Raw genomic sequence first — 17,372 nt, forward strand, 5'->3', positions numbered from 1 at the left:
TATTTTGACATTTCCAACTACAAAAGGACTGTAGATATGTACGTCATGACCTTCGTCATGACGTATTTTTCATTGTGACGTCGTGCAATGTGCCAGTGCGGTAAAGTAGATTTATGTACAGCACTGGTATTAAATTTTTTTTTATAGGGAAAGCCTTAACTCAACCGCGTACAATTCGAACAGTCATGTACACTATATATCTTCCTCTGTCATGTCCTCCAGACAGACCACACAATGTAGGCCTGTCCCCTATTCCATCAATGATATCTGCCTCCACTGGAGTGGGCGAGGGAGGTTTAGGTTGTTCACCAGTTGCAAGTCGCCTGATGGCATCCGCTTTCTCCTTTGCTGATTTTTTTTTTACATCAGTATACTATAAAAAATGGAGGTGTTATGCATATTTGATATTTAGCAACAATTGTGGAGACATGCATATACATATGTATGTATATTACATGAACATATATAGTAGTAACGATTCTGAGGATTTTTTTTAAATTAGATACCCTGATTAAATGTTAATATAAGCATACTTTGTTTTCGTACTTCGTCTCCCGATCTCCCCAAACAGAAATTACACCAGATTGCACACCCTCCCCTTCCCTCAATGTATTGCATAATACGGAAGAGGAAGCAGAAACATTTACAGGCATTATGACCTGCATTTTGTGCATTGACGAAAAAGATGTAGAAAAAAAAAAAACATTAATGTAGTCTATGTCATCATTGTATATGATACAAAATAATGAATGTTATTATGTTAAAGTACTAGTTGGAAAGTTGAACATACCCTAAAAGATGGGCTTAATGCAATTTCAACCCCCACTCCCTCACCCCCATGTCTTACCTCTTTGTATCATGTTCGAGTATTGTTTCTTGACCTCTTCAATACCCCTTTGACTGGTTTCAGACAGTCTTAATAATACACATACATCGAATTATTTCAAAGGTGATATGGGAAGAAATGCTATTTAAGAGAAGCTGTCAGTAATCATGGAACATTTTTTGGAAAGTACAAAAAAAAACAATATTGAAAAATTCTACAATTTTATGCAGTGTTATTGATAAAATCATTGAAAACGCATGTGTGAGTCACTTAAACTCAAATAACACAGATTTATTGATCACTCTGTTGTTACCATGATAACAAGGACAAAGTCCTTGAAAAAACAGTGAAATATACCTCTTTAAAGTTCAAAATAAATACAATTAAGATAATAAGATGCATATTTTTTTTTGAGTTTAAGGTAAATGAAAACGGCTTATATAAAATTTTGTTGATTTGCCATGGCAACCAACATACTTTGCATTGTATACAGTCAAAATTTTCAATAAAACAATAGATTTTTTAGCTATTTTTTTTTTCAGAAACGCAACCCAATGAGACGAGGTCTTTCACATAGAAATAACAAATGCTAGATATTTATTAAAAAAAATCCAGTTAAACAACTTTTAGTTTTTTGTTACTGACCTGACCAAAAACACAATTTTTCATGTTCATCTATATTTTCGAAAATCTATCTAATTACTAGGTTACAAAATTTGCCTTCTGGGTGCATCAATTACTTTCTAATGACATGCTAAATTCTATTGAAACTTGTAAATGACCTAGTCCTACAATTCCAAGGTCACATACACTAACCAATGACCTTCATACATGAATTTAATCAGTTGACCTAAACTGCATTTGGATTTGATTTAAACATTTATACCTTTATCTACTAACCAACCTGTGTATTTTTATAAAAAAACAATCACATATTGCTGTGGTTTATATATATATTATGGTATATATAATGGGGGAGAGAGAGAGAGAGAGAGAGAGAGAGAGAGAGAGAGAGAGAGAGAGAGAGACTTCCACACATATATTAATTAAGGTTGTTTGATGGGTTCTTGCAGTGCATTACTATCAATTATAACTTCCATATTATCAGGAAGATAAATTGAATAAAGCTCAATATGGAAAGTTAATATAATAAAGAAATATCAGGAAAAAGATATAAATTTCGGAAACTTAAATGAATCACAAGATTATATTTTCAAAACTTTACAAATTTATTTTTCAAACTCATGTGTAAATAAATACAATGCTACTTTGTGGATAATATACTATTAAAAAGTATCAACTATTGGAAAATATGCATAGCAAGTTCATAGTACATAATTAAAATCACCTGGCTCGTTCAGTTTACTATGGGGGGGGGGGTGCCATTTGATACATGTACATGTAAGATGCTGGAATAAGTAGGTCTCAAGCATTTCTATATCGAAATATCTATGAAGTGTATTGTTTTATTACATTTAAAATATGGACGTGGTCTAAAATAAATATGAATTACAGAATTTGTATTTGGAAAACTGGTGTGCTATACTCAGCCAAATAATGATATATAGGAATGGGATATTTGTTAGAGGATCTACAAACAAAGTACCCCCTCCCCCTTCTCCCTTCTAATCCGAACAACAGTCCACATCTATACGTAACCGCTATTTTGAAATACGAATTACATTATAATAGAAGTTACATTGGGCATTTGATAGAACATAAATTATTTCACTGAGAATGAAATACTTTGAATACACAAAAAAGTGCGTCAAAATGCATGCTGAGTATGGTGCAATATGTGGTGAAAGTGTGACGTCAGCATTCATCCTGATTGAGTGTAGAAAATGATGTAGATATTTTTGTTAAGTGGATCTTTGTTTTTTTAAAGAGAAACAAGTGTTCTATAAAAGATATACTTCGAATCTTAGTTCGTCAATACAACCTCGCATTGGGTCAAATGCTGTCTGACGTGTTTCATACCGATTGTTAAGCCGTTCTTGGCACACTGATTTTGACTGCGGATAACTCCGTTTACCTGATCAAGATATGGGGCTCACGACGGGTGTGACCGGTCAACAGGGGATGTTTACTCCTCCTCGGCACCTGATCCCACCTCTGGTGTGTCCACGTGTCCGTGTTTGCCCAACTATCTATTTTGCATTGTGTGTAGGAGTTATGAGATTGATCACTGTTCGTTATCTTCACCTTGCATTTACCAGTGTTTACTATCAATTTACTATTTGTCATTGAGACAGTTTGTATGAATTTGGAATGATTACATGGATTCTAACTTCACTATTAACTAACATGTGAAATTTAATGCACAGGAAAATAGGCAAATTTCTAAATATCCTTTCAAATTTCCTAATAAATGAATTCCTTAATTACCATCCAGAATTGTTTATGCTAAGTGATATCCATTCATTTCTTCCTTTAATTCTATAGAGTTCGCATCAAGGAAGATAATAATTGTGTAAAATAGTAGGCACTAGTGTAGAGTTTTGAGACGTTTTACAAAAAAGGGTAAATTGTTTAACTGTTTGTATTTACTATATTGGTAGTATAAATAGCTGTCTTAAAAACAGCATATAGAATCAATATCAGTGCTGTTGCGTTTTAGAGAAAATAATGTCTAAAAAGAAGTCATAAATGCTTTTTTTTTACCTTAATTTATGACTTATTTTGAAAAATAAGCAAGAAAATACAATTTTGTTTTAATCATAGGTACGATAATCCAAGTGCTTTCTTGAATTTCCATTCATTGTACATTGTTGGGAAATTGTTTTATTAGAAATATTTGTGAAAAGATTAAAAACTCAACATCTAATGAAACATGATGCGTGGTTCCAGTAATTTTCAGTTTTTTAAACATTTACTATCATCATACACAAAAGTGTGAGAGTTTCCTTAAGATTTGTGATTTTTGCACTTTCCACTTTTTAAAAGACAATTCTCAATGGTTAGTGATAGCTTCTCTTACAAACTATATGGACTTTTCATTTAATAGATGATTTTAGTAATTATTACCATATTATATACATTTTTAATAGAATACAATCAACATTTATCTAGAATAAAAAGAACAAATGATAAACCCCACAAAGTAAAACCTATACGGTACCCAGTTTGATGGACCAGAAGCACATTTCGACAAATAATGTCTCTTCAGTGATGCTCAAGCCGAGATTTTGGAAATTCGAAATAACAATATAATTCTTTATTGATGAAGACATATGTCTTATGGCATACATGTTTACAAAAATAATAAACAAGTTAACAATTGTATAATAAACTTGTAAGAGCTAAATGGAAGACTAGAGTGCCAAATACTGAAGCCAAATTCATTCAAAGATCAGAGCTATGCATGGGGAAGATATAATTCTTAATTTTGAAATGAATTTCTAAAGTTTATCCCAGCAATTAAATATACATCTGTATTTTCAAGCTAGCAACGAAGTTCTTACATGTAGCTACTGGGCTGTAGAGACCCTCGGGGACTAACAGTCCATCAGCAGAGGCCTCGGCCCTGTGGTCCTGATGTAAAACTTATACGGTACCAATTTTGATACACCAGATGCGCATTTCGACAAATAATTCATTTTCAGTGATCCTCAATCTAAAATACTGGAAATTCGAAATAACAATAAACTTGTAAGAGCTAAAAGGAAAACTAGAGAGCTAAAAACTGGAGCCAAATTCGTCCAAGGATCAAAGCTATGCATGAGGTAGATATAATCCTTAATTTTGAAATGAATTTCTATATTTTATCCCAGCATTCAAATATATATCCGTATTTTCAAGCTAGTAACAAAGTATAAAGATAAAACTACACCATTATCTGTATAATATCCAGAAAACCATATTTTATTGGGAATGGAAAATCATTCATTTCCCATAATAATAAGGTTCGGTACCATATATCTCCTGGAAATATTAGATGTATATCACATACTTGTAAGTGGATAATTTATGTGTTTTGTAAGTATATGTAGCCACTTACAATAGTTTAAAATGTATTTTAAATTTCGATTTTATTTAAATGTTAGATATTTTGTACAATCATTTTTTTTAACATCGGTACTAAAAAAATCTAATATTGTTTAGTATAACCTGGTATTTTTCAGAAGTAGGTAGGTATTTATAAATGCACACTAAATTCCATTTTTGCATTAAAAAATCAATAAATAAATAAAAAAATTCTAGCAGCGTCATTTACGGATGGTATATATGTCTCGGATTCAAGTAATTATCTTGTGCTTTATTTGCAAATATACATGGTGTGTTTGTGTATTCTGTATATGGATGTACACATAAACGCATTCGATGTTCATTAAGGCTGGGTATATATACCACAGGAACCGGTGATTTATAATATGCTACCCGCTAAATAATAAAAATAAACCACAACATTTTATTAGGGGATGGTGTAGTATAGATTCCCTACTACTACAAACTTAATGAGAGGTTTTTGAGATTATTTATCTACAACATAATGCGTTTGTGCAATGTTCAGGGGTGGGGGGGGGGGGCTTCTTTTCAATAAAAGGAAACGTGCGCATTTATGGATTATGAAATACACAGATTTTGTTGATAGGGAAAAATTATTATACTAAAGCATTGACGATCTGGAATACTTCGTTCCACGCCAATCCCTTCAAACGAAAGTTCTTCACGCCACCTGCCCCTTCATTTTACCACATAGGCGGTCCTCTCTCTGCATTGGACCACCCCCCATCAGTGCCAAACGTTGTTTCTCTGTCCAATTTGGTTAATGAGCTTAGGGAAGGTCAGCGGACAGCTCCATCTCAACGTTATACGCGGCAGAAGACAAACAGACAATTTGATTACGAAATATAAAGCTGGGTGAAAGTTACGTTTTTTGACAGACACTAAGCGGCTTAGTGTCGGGATGAATAAACTCCGCTGGGCAATAATATCAACTCAGCTGAAATTTTACTCGTTTTGAGAAATGCAATTTAAGCAAAATCTCAACTAAGATAAAACTCGGACTTAATTTAAGATTTGAGATTTTTTCGAGAAATCCAGGCCATAACATCCCCCGGTCGAATGGTTGCGATTAAAGCAACACTCTAATGGATATTTAGTTTAACATTACACTCCATAAAGCCCACGTGTACACCTGTCACTGCAGTTTAGGCCAGTGTATCCTGTTAGACAGACTATGTGAATAACAAGGATACAATTCATAAAAAACGACAATGGAGGTTATGAAATTTATGAAAATGGAATTCAGTTTCCCAGACATCAGACGTTTGTCACATGAATGTCATTAGACCATTTCTCTTGCTTTGACACTCCTGCACATGTTGGTTAAAGATCAATCCAGGGTAGCACTGGTGACCTTGTTTCTCTATTTTTGTTCTCTCTCTCTGTAAATAGAGTGTACGAAAATCAGGTATTTCTCCGAACAAAGACGTAAGGGGACACAGTGTATGAAGACGGTAAATCTGGGTAAAAGAGAGTCAATATTTGAATAATTGTTTTTTAATTGATGTATTGATAAGTAATGAAATATGTAAGAAGTTAATTTACTTTAACAACTACAATTGCAATATAGCCAGTGTGACATTGAGCATATATATCAGTAGTCATGGCATAGACACATTATTACTGGTCCTGAGATACAGAATAAACATACATATTCATACTTACCTAGGGTCACAAGGTGTTTTCATCTCAACTCCAGCATTGGCAAAGTAGAACATCCACATGTATTGTTTACACATGTTCAACGTTTGTATTTAAACTGGGGTAATAATTATTAAATCCATTGCAATCAATTACTTCCTGTAAAGTCCTTGAATTTAATAATCATGATTTTACATATCAAGTGGAAGGGGATACCAATATGTAAATTAAAAACTTTGTATGATTTGTTCAAATATAACAATGAACACAAAGGAAATGACTGCACAGCTATTAAATGTAGAGCTTTCTATACCATTAAAAGGAGCCGAAATCTAAGATATCTGTGTAAATAAGCAAAGCATATTTCACAGCCCATTACATCATAATTCTAGCATGTTCTTCTATTGTGAGAAATAGGACTCATAGTGGGTGTGATCGGTCGACAAGGGGTGTTTACTCCTCTTAGGCATATGGTCTTACCTCTGGTGTGTCCAGGGGTTAGTTTTTGCCCAACTATTTACATTGTATTTTGTATTGTTTGTATGAGTTGTGTGATTGATCACTGTTTGTTATCTTCACCTTTTATACATCTTCCCAAAATATTTAATTTCTGTTAAATTTAGAATGTGGCTTTAGTTTTGAAAAGTCCTGAACACATTTTAAGTTGTAATAAAACTTTCCATTTGTAAGTGGTGATGCGTTTTTTCTCGGAAGTATTTGTATTACTTTAATATGCAAGTTCTGAGGTGCTAATTTCCTTTAGAGAACTCTAGTACACAGCAAAGCGAGAAACAATTCGTTTACATACGAGAGTCCATCAATGTATTAATGATTGTGTGCAATGGGTTTCTCACGAGCAGTTTCCTAACCCAAATTCGAGTGATGCACAAACTAAGTAAACAAAACGGATTGAAAGAGTAATAACAATTATGGAATCGTTGTTACATCACGTTATTTCGTTGCTCTTACGTATCATATATAGAACATTTCATGTAAACATGACATCTTTTTTATGTTTCCACTTTAGTAAAACACTGCAGTTATTTGATACCTTTATGGATGAATCCATTGCCTGTCGTGTGGTCACAATCACGACTACACTCCATTGGACATTGTGATTGGCATTCTAGTCCATACATTCCGGGTGGACATCCGTCGTTTTGTCTTACAAGAGAATTACCAGTTGATGTGTCAACGATATTGTTCTCACTATTTGCTGGATCTTTCGACAATGATCCAAAGGGAGTACTGTTGGGATTGATATCATTAGAAATGTGTTCATCTCCTAGCATCGATATTAAAGGCTTTTCTGAAATATATATACATATACATTTAATTGAACTGCAGTTTTCGTAGTTAAATTCGCAATGTTAGATAAATTATGTATATTAGTAAATGACCGTATTTAGAAAACAACTACAGTATTATGGTATGACGGTGATCGTAAGTCTGTTCAGCCTCATGTGGACAATCAGTTTGGATTGTTTTTCCGTTATGCTTTTAGATTAAGCTTCATAATCCTGGGGTATAGCAATATTCAAGTTTCATCAATATTAGTTCATCATGGTTAGATTGGTAACCATTTGACTTGTTCAAACATTTTACAGTCTCAAAGCTTAAATAATTACCTCTTACGATATAGGTGTAAATGTTGATACTAAATTCATATAGCGCAACTATAAAACAAATTACTTTAAGGCGCTTTGCAGCGATACTAATATTGAAAGTTGAAGATAACGAACAGTGAGCAATCTCATAATTCCTACAAAATAGGTAATTGGGCAAACACGGACCCCTGGACACACCAGATGTGGGATCAGGTACCTAAGAGGAGTAGGCATCCCCTGTCGACCAGTCACATCCGCCATGAGCCCTATATCTTGATCAGGTAAATTGAGTTATCTGTAGTCAAAATCAATGTGCAAAGAACGTCTAACATTTGGTATGAAACACGTCAGACAGCATTTATTCCAATGATTGGCTGCTGTGACAAACTAAATCGTTATAACAACCATAGAACTTGCGAAATGCTGATTTTAAATGAGACTGTTGAAACCCTATACCATCAACTTGTTTGTCAGTAGCTTGCCTCGATATCAAAAATGACCATGAGCAGAACAAGCTCTTGCGTATCGAATCAGTTGAGAGATATATACACCATATACAGGTGAAACTGAAATATTCCTACAAAAGTATGGGAAATTGACGATGAAGATTTCAGTAATTCAGAGAAATTAGTCAACATATCCCCAGTCTATTGTCTTAAGAACAGCGATTTTAGAATTCAGATTTCAACAGCACACCTTTACGAAACGTACACAACATAAAAGAAATTATTGAATGTTAAAGAAATCATGCTGGGACGGTCCTGCACTAGATATAAACTTAAATGTGTTACTTTACCTACAACTTGAGATGTGTAAATAAGGATTCAAATTATGGAAGGGAAATACAACAAGCACAAGGAAAGAAAAAAGATAAGGGATATTTTACTAATGATTCACAGTAAATTCTAATAACGTTTTAGTCATTCCATACCATCACCAACTATTAGGTTTGATTCAAACCAGTTACAGAATTTAAAGATAATTCATACCTATATGGTCAGAACATTTCCCAGTTGAATGGTCACAATTAAAGCTACACTCTAATGGACATTCGGTTTGACATTCCACTCCATAAAGCCCAGGTGGACACCTCTCACTGCAGTTTAGACCAGTGTATCCTGCTGAACAAACTGTGTGAATGAAAAGGATATAATTTACAATAACGACAATAAAGATTATGACATTTATGAAAATCGAATTCAGTTTCCCGGATATCAAACGTTTGTCAAATTAATGCCATAAAACTGTTTCTCTTGCATTGACACTCCTGTGCAGTCCGATTAAAGAATGATCCAGGGCAGCACTGATGACCTTGTATCTCTCTGTGAATATAGTGTATGAAATTAGGTATTTCTCCAAACAAAAACGTAAAGGAGTACATTGTATCGAGACGGTAACTCTGGGTAAAAGAGAGTGAATGTTTGAATGATGGTCTTTTGATGTATTGATAGGTAATGAAATATGTAAAAAATTCATTTACTTTAACAGCGAATATATCAGCTATAACATTGAACAGATACATCAGTATCCTCTGTCATGGCATATGGACATTGTTAGTACTGTTGAAATACAGAATGAGCATACACATTCATACTTACCTAGGATCACAAGGTATTTTCATCTCGGCTACAAAAGACACAAAGTAGAACATCCACATGTAATGTGTATACATATTCAACGTTCGGATCTAAACTGTTGTTATAATCATTAAAATTTACTTCCTGTAAACCCCTTGAATTTAATAATCATTTTTTACACATCAAGCGGAAGGGAATATCAATATGCTAATTAACTGCTTTGTATCATTTGATTTATTGGTTCATATATACTAATAACAATTGAACTATAGGAAATAATTGTAAAATTGCTATTATTTTTTTTTAAATCTTTTTATACTTTGAAAGGCAGCCTATATTCAGGGAATTTATATAAATAATGAAGGCATATTTCATAGCCTATCATTATAATCCAATATGTTCTACAAAAGTACTTTATTTCGGTTAAATTTGCAATATGGGTCTAGTTTGTGAACTCCTTAACAAATTTCAAGTTGTAATGCGACTTTCGATTTGATAGTGTTGGCGCGTTTCTTTCGGAAGTATTTGCAATACTTGCATCAAAATATGTATTTGTCATGATTTATATATGTTTGTATTTGCTTTTATCTTCATTCTGTTTTGTTTGTGGAATCTAAGACAGTGTTTGTTATCAGTGTTTTTAATCTTTAATATGCACGTTTTGAGATGACCTTTCCCTTTAGAGAACTCTAATACAGAGCAAAGCAAGTAACAATACGTTTACATGCGGGATTATGACCAGTATCCATAACCGCATGGATGAATGTGCTCAATGAGTTTCTCATGAGCCTTTCATCATTCAAATTCGAGTGATGCACAAACTAAGTAGGCAAAATATATTAGTTAAAAGTTTGCAATAATTGTTCTTTCAAGTTATTTCGTTGGCTGTACGTATCCTATATAAGACATTTCTTGCAAATATGACATGGATTTTATGTTTCCACTTTAGTAAGACACTGCAGTTATTTGATATCTTGATGGCTGAAACCATTTCCAGTCATATGGTCACAGTCACGGCTACACTGCATTAGACATTGTGATTGGCATTCTAGTCCACACATTCCGGTTGGACGTTCGTCGTTTTTTTCTTACAAGAGAATTGCCAGTTGATGTGTCTACGTATTGTTCTCACGATTTGTTCAATGAAAAGCGAAGATAACAAACAGTCATCCGTCTCAGAACTCTTATAAGCAATACAAAACAGAGAGTTGGGCAAAAACGGACCCCTGGTTGTACCAGAGGTGGGATCAGGTGCCTAGGAGGACTAAGCATTCACTGTCGACCGGTTACATCCGCCGTGAGCCCTATATCTTGATCAGGTAAACTGAGTTATTCGTAGTCAAAATCAGTGTGCCAAGAACGGTCTAACAATCGGTATGAAACACGTCAGACAACATTTTAACCAATGTAAAAAAAAACCAAAAAAAAAAAAAAAAACCATTTGAACCAATGATAGGTTGTGTTGATGAACTAGATCGTTATAACGACCATGTACTTTGCGAGATGCTGATTTTAAGCTAGACTGTTGGAACCGCTGCACCATCGACTTGATTGCCAGTAGCCTGTTTCGATTTAAAACTGACAATACGCAGAACAAGCTCTTGTGTCTTTCGACAATGATCCAACGAAAGTACTGTTTACATTCCTATTATTAGAGGTATTTTCATCTGCTGGCATCATAGTAAAGGATTTTCTGAAATATATGTATCTTTTTCTAGGTGGACTCGACCAGTGCACATATCCGATAGTAATACATAGGGAATGAGAAACAAATAAAATCACATTTTGAAACAGTATGCTTTGCTCAAAATTACAAAATATTTATTGTATACCAATGCAACATTCTGAAAGTTCAGATAATTTAGACAAAAATGCAAAAATTAGAAGAGCTTTTCTTACATACTTGCAAGTGCATGCAAGTATTTGCAGTTTCTTATGAAATAAATGTGGATAAATCATTTGCCAATTACATACTGATAGAATGGAATAAGCAAAGAGCAAAAAATCTATTATTTATATCAATTCTTGCAAAATACAGGTGCATGCCATATGCAAAATATGTAATGCACATGGTATATTCGTCAAAAACAACAACGTATCAAAAAACGGACGTCTATTCCACAGGTATCGGAGATGTGCACTTACCGAAAATATTAGATTCTCTTTATTCTGATAAATCCACGAAACAAAATGATAAACTCCATTTGTATTTCGTTAGAACTTTACAACACGTTGTCGTTCCATTATACAAACTGTGACTTCACCCGTGCCAACCAGGGTGTTTTCAATCAGGGGTGATGTTAGAGTCGATTTTTTTTCCTTTATTGAATGCTTGTCTGGTCGAGGTTTTGCAGTTTATAAAAATAGGGAATCTATTCATATACACTGAGCATCTGGTTGGATATATTGAGTGCACAATTCAAAATTTATCGATGATCATATACAAACTTGGATATATAAATAAGGGAATAATGATCGAATTATACAACTGTGTGAAAATGCGGTTATTGCATTTGCAATCCATAATCAACAGGTGATTACACAAAGACACATTTAAAAGGAAATATATAAACGAAAATGTAGTTTCATTGTCTCTTTGGAAATAATATAATTATTTACGGTCTCTGTATGTCCATATTCATTGATTGAACAGGAGAGAGAGAGAGAGAGAGAGAGAGAGAGAGAGAGAGAGAGAGAGAGAGGAGAGAAAAAGAGAGAGAGAGAGAGCTATTTAAAAATTTGTGAATGACAATATATTGGAAACTTACAGGAGTTGATGCTTATAATTGAATTATTTACAATTTTAAAAAAAAAATTAGTTTGAACTGTGCATGTAGAAAATACTGACTTTGTATGTTAGAATAACGGAAAAAAGTAAATTGTCAAAAACGTGGGGAGAGCAGACCAGCCTCCCTGTCCACCCAACCCCCTGTATACGTGCCTGAAACAACATATCAATTTGTGTTGAAAGATAGGTACATACCTGCATTTCATTAAATTCCAAAGGAGCTCCAATTTATGTGTTCCCCTATTAATTATTTTGTATGCAAGATTCGTTCCCGAATTTAGAATCACGCTTTCAGTCAGAGCAGAAATGAACTCATTTTGAATTACATCTAGTTTAAATGCAAATGTGTGGTTCCGTCTTTTGATTTCATCAGACTCATTAGAACCCCCTCCCCCAAACTATGCAGCTTTGTTTTTTATTGATGTCTAAATCGGTATATGAAACCGGATATAAATTATATAATGTATTTTTGGGATCATATAGATATTGATACTAATAATGAAAAAAGGAAAAGGTTTATACCCTTGCCTTTTGCATATCCTACTAATGCATTATAGCATATTGACATCGTGCCATATCAAATAAAACCTCAACACGAATTTTACTGATTTATGAATACTAACATCTTTTCGAATACATTTTAATTTGAAATTTCGACGTACAACGGTATGTCTATTTTCAGTATATATGTAAAACTTATACGGTACCAATTTTGATGCACCAGATGTGCATTTCGACAAATAATGTCTCTTCAGTGATGCTCAACCGAAATGTTTGAAATCCGAAATAACTATGAAGTTTTAGAACTAAATATAGCCAAAACCAGCATGCCAAAAAAAGTGGAGCCAAATTCATCCAAGGATAAGAGCTATGCATGAGGGAGATAATCCTTAATTTTGCGCCAGATCTACGAAAGGAAAATATTTATGAATAAATTACATGTACACTCAAGCCTGAAAGTAATCATTATGGCATGTTACAGAAACGTTTAACCACACATATGATATAGTCATGCAATGCATGCATTTATGTATTCGTGAATGAAGTCCCTACGCTTATCTATGTCTTTATGTATTTTGTTTTGTGATTTTGGTTTACCATTCCTTACACTGCGTAAATGAAGGAAAACTTGGTAAAGGGTGCAATTCTACACCATACAGTTATTATACATGCATGTGTTGCAAAGCAAAATGCACATGTAATAACCAGACATGTATCGTCATTTTTCATGGGGGTGGGGGTACAACAGGAAGAAAGAAATGAAAAAATGGATTCTTCAAAATTTCTTCCCATTCAGAATAATAATTCATAAAGATGACCGAAAACAGCAATAAAATAAAACAAAAACCCCAAACAAACCAAGATGTTTTGTCCGATGTTCAAAGTCCTAATGTGGGGTATTGTATTGTTTATTTTCAATAACCATACAGTTCATAGGTATAAAGTATATGCAACAACTTATACAATGAAATAGTAACAGAACATAATATATCATACTGATGTACATGGACAGGATAGATGTTATAATAACTGAGATCTAATAGATGGACATTTATATAGGTATTTACCAAGTTTACATAATTCCGTAATATTTCCAGTTGATGATAGTTGGATAAGCTTGAAAGTGGAGGGGTCTTTATAATGATATTTCTTTGAATACTGTTTTTTACAATCATTATAGAGAGAACATATCAATATAAAATGATATTCATCTTCAATACTCTCTGAATATATTCTACATTTTCTTTCGTTTCTTGGAATATTGCTAAATCTACCTTGTTCAATTTCCAATCTATGTGAGGATAATCGGTATTTACTAATATTTTGAACATACATACTTGGAACAGATTTTGTAAGATATAACAATTGTAATTTAAAACCTTCATTGACATATTCATGTAAGTTACCTTTTGGTGACGTCTGAAGGGTTAAAGAGTCTTTTACTTTGACTGCCTCAATAATTTCCCCCTACACTTCATTTTCTTCAATCGTTGGGGGTGGGATGGGGTGTTTAGAGTCCTCTACTATGAGCGCCTCATAATGTCTTCATTTTCTTAATTGGTGGTGGTGTGTGTCTTATATTATTATATCAGAACTTTCAAGCTGGGGTCAAGTGGGAGGAGGGGGTTGTCACCCAATATATCTTTTAGTTGCATTACAAAATAACAAATGATGGATATTATTATCAAAGGTGGGGGGGGGGGGGGGCAGCCACTCTTGTCCCTTCCCCTCGATTCTCTGTGCTTGATAACTACGCATATTGTGATAAACGCAATTATTACATTTTGCATTAGTACAATTTGCGTCGAGTTCAACGCAGAATGTAATGACGCAAAATAACATAGATATATATATATAAGATCTATTGAATGCCAAATTAGCATAAAATGAAGTAATTGACAATAACATTATTTAAAGATATGTTTAATTTTTAATTATTACGTGCTTTAAATGAATCAAATAAATCTGTATTATCAATCAATAAGAGCAATATTGAGTTACGGTTCTCTTTTATTGAATAAACGATATCATTATTACAAAATCATCGATTGAACTCTCTCTCTCTCTCTCTCTCTCTCTCTCTCTCTCTCTCTCTCTCTCTCTCTCTCTCTCTCTCTCTCATCCCATGCACTCATACAGTGTAGTATATGCAAATTATGTTTGCATAAACAATTTATGTACCTAAATGACTTCCTCATTTATAAATCTGCATCACTCTGACCAGTAAATCATACGGTATAAGAATGCATGCACAATACAGGGTAAATATTATACTCTGATACTTTCCCTGATTGAAGATAGCTGATCGGCACGGGCTAAGTGTGTCGCAGTCTGTACAATGGACAATGGTATTTACTGTTGGAATACAAATGGAGTTTATCGTTTTGTTTCATGGGTTATGCAAATAAATGGAGTTTTACTACTACTTAGAGTATTTTCGACAAGTGTACACGCACATCTGCGATCCTTTACAGATATTACGAGTAGACCCAGGTATATAATCGTCTGCATTCGATGAGGTTTCATGGCGAGCATGCATGCCATGTGCATAAGTACAGTAGTATTTGTGTATTTGCATTTTGCTTGAAGTAAGTGTGAAGGGTATAGATTTTATACCCTTTGCTTATTCCATTTTATCAATAGATAATAGATGAAATATTTCTCCACGTTTTTTTTTTGTAAAGTTTTGACATGTTTACTGCAAGTGTACGTACATTCACGTAAAGAAAAGACATTCTATATTTATTTATCCAAAGCTTTTAGAATGATTTACTACTGTACGGTATGTTTATTGTAATTTTTAGCACTGTGTGGTGTTTCAAAACGTGATTTCATTTCTTCTTGATGTCCTATGAATTAGTATCGAAGATGGACGTGTTACCCGCCGAAGCTACCGGCACAGTTAAATCGAAGACACTGGTGTGAGGTGAAGCGTAGCAAAACTCATCCCCTTATATACCATGCAAACCCTGATACATATAACAATAGAATATCCAACTAATATGGCGGATTAGCAGAGAAATATGGCGGACATATAGAATTATACTATATTTATTAATTCATGTCAGCTTTAAGTTGCACCAAATTTAGTCCAGCATGGCAAGATTGGTAATATTTTGACAATATATGCTAAATATAAATCTTTCTTACTTCACATACAACTTGTGATGTAGCTGCAGAACTGTAGCTTTCTGAGAAAATATTTTGACGGAACAGAGAGCTACAGATCCACCCATTATAAAAACTTTCGATTTACGGCGCAGAAAAAGCTGCCCACGGTTGAGGCCTGATATCGTTATATTCTTCTGTTGCTTTCTCATAAATTTTATATCAATTTTTTTCCACATAATTTCCTATTATACCTGTGTCAAAACACACCTTCAAATATCCATTAAAGCCTCACACGACCTGCAAACTCAGAGCTTCAAATTATTTTGTTTCTTCACGTAGCCATGTTGGGTAGCCGGGTCAATTTATGAAATTGAGAAGAATACAAAACTAAGGGTAGGGAAAACACGGACATTTGGACATATCGGAGTTGAGATCAGATGCAAAGAAGGATTAAACATCCTCTGTGGACCAGTTAAAACAGACATGAACCATTTCTTTCAATCGGGTTAACGAAGTAATTAGTGTGTAAAGAACGTACTCTATTGGTATGAACGATGTGAATAAGAATTTAAACATAAAGTCTTTTCCTATAGTCATTGTAAAAAATCTTGTTAAAAATAAAATATTTCAAAAGTCTATGTTATAGAAGAATAATCAATGATAAGTTTCAAAATATTGAATCCAAGGGCAATAACTCAGTTTCTATTGATTTCTTTATCAAGTCTATTATGCGATGATTTCCTGTATTTTTTACAGACATTTTGCATATTTTTGTGAAGATAAAGTTTCATGAAATTGTTATGAATGCTATTATATCGTCATAACCAGTTTGCATGGAATTTTAATAACACTATTTAAGGAAAATTGCAATTTTCTGACGGGGATATAGGATTCTGTTTATGTACGTCTCACATCTTAAAAAGTGTGATGACCTATGTATTTTAGTTGATAATTTGTTAGTTTTAACTCTAATGAATGGAAATAAATACACATTTTAAACTTGTATCAGATAAAACTGCGAGTATGGAGTTACCTTAAATACAAAACAAACCTTCATTTTGATAAGATACAAACTAGTCATACATTCATACATATGGCAAACTGACAACTCAACGTTATGACAAAGGGATGATTTCAGCTTCTCCATCGTCAACTTCCCATATTTATGTAGCAATATTTCATTATCACCTGCATATGGTGTTTATATATCTCAACTGATTCGATATGCAAGAGCCTGTTCTGCGTATAGTCAGTTTTTAAATCGAGGTAAGCTACTGACAAACAAGTTGATGGTACAGGGGTTTCAAGAGTCT

At 33.6% G+C, this 17,372-nt stretch overlaps 1 protein-coding gene and 1 long non-coding RNA gene across 5 annotated transcripts in view; one reads left to right on the forward strand and one right to left on the reverse strand.

Moving 5' to 3' along the window:
* The window catches only part of LOC125675197 (uncharacterized), a 229,268-nt gene that overhangs the window by 38,691 nt on the left and 173,205 nt on the right, over positions 1-17,372 (forward strand). The gene's annotated exons all lie outside the window — the stretch shown is intronic.
* LOC125654519 (cell death abnormality protein 1-like) overlaps positions 6,049-17,372 on the reverse strand; it is a 328,838-nt gene continuing 317,514 nt past the window's right edge. For both annotated transcript variants that reach the window (XM_056144399.1, XM_048884487.2), the window contains 5 exons: positions 9,681-9,708; positions 9,340-9,404; positions 9,072-9,212; positions 7,527-7,784; positions 6,049-6,216 (listed from right to left, as the gene is read on the reverse strand). In XM_056144399.1, the coding sequence (XP_056000374.1) occupies positions 6,158-6,216; positions 7,527-7,784; positions 9,072-9,212; positions 9,340-9,404; positions 9,681-9,708 (551 nt within the window). In that variant the 3' untranslated portion in view covers positions 6,049-6,157. The remainder of the gene's footprint in view (positions 6,217-7,526; positions 7,785-9,071; positions 9,213-9,339; positions 9,405-9,680; positions 9,709-17,372) is intronic.

The sequence above is a fragment of the Ostrea edulis genome, chromosome 7 (assembly GCF_947568905.1).
Source record: "Ostrea edulis chromosome 7, xbOstEdul1.1, whole genome shotgun sequence".
Classification (NCBI taxonomy): Eukaryota; Metazoa; Mollusca; class Bivalvia; order Ostreida; family Ostreidae; genus Ostrea; species Ostrea edulis.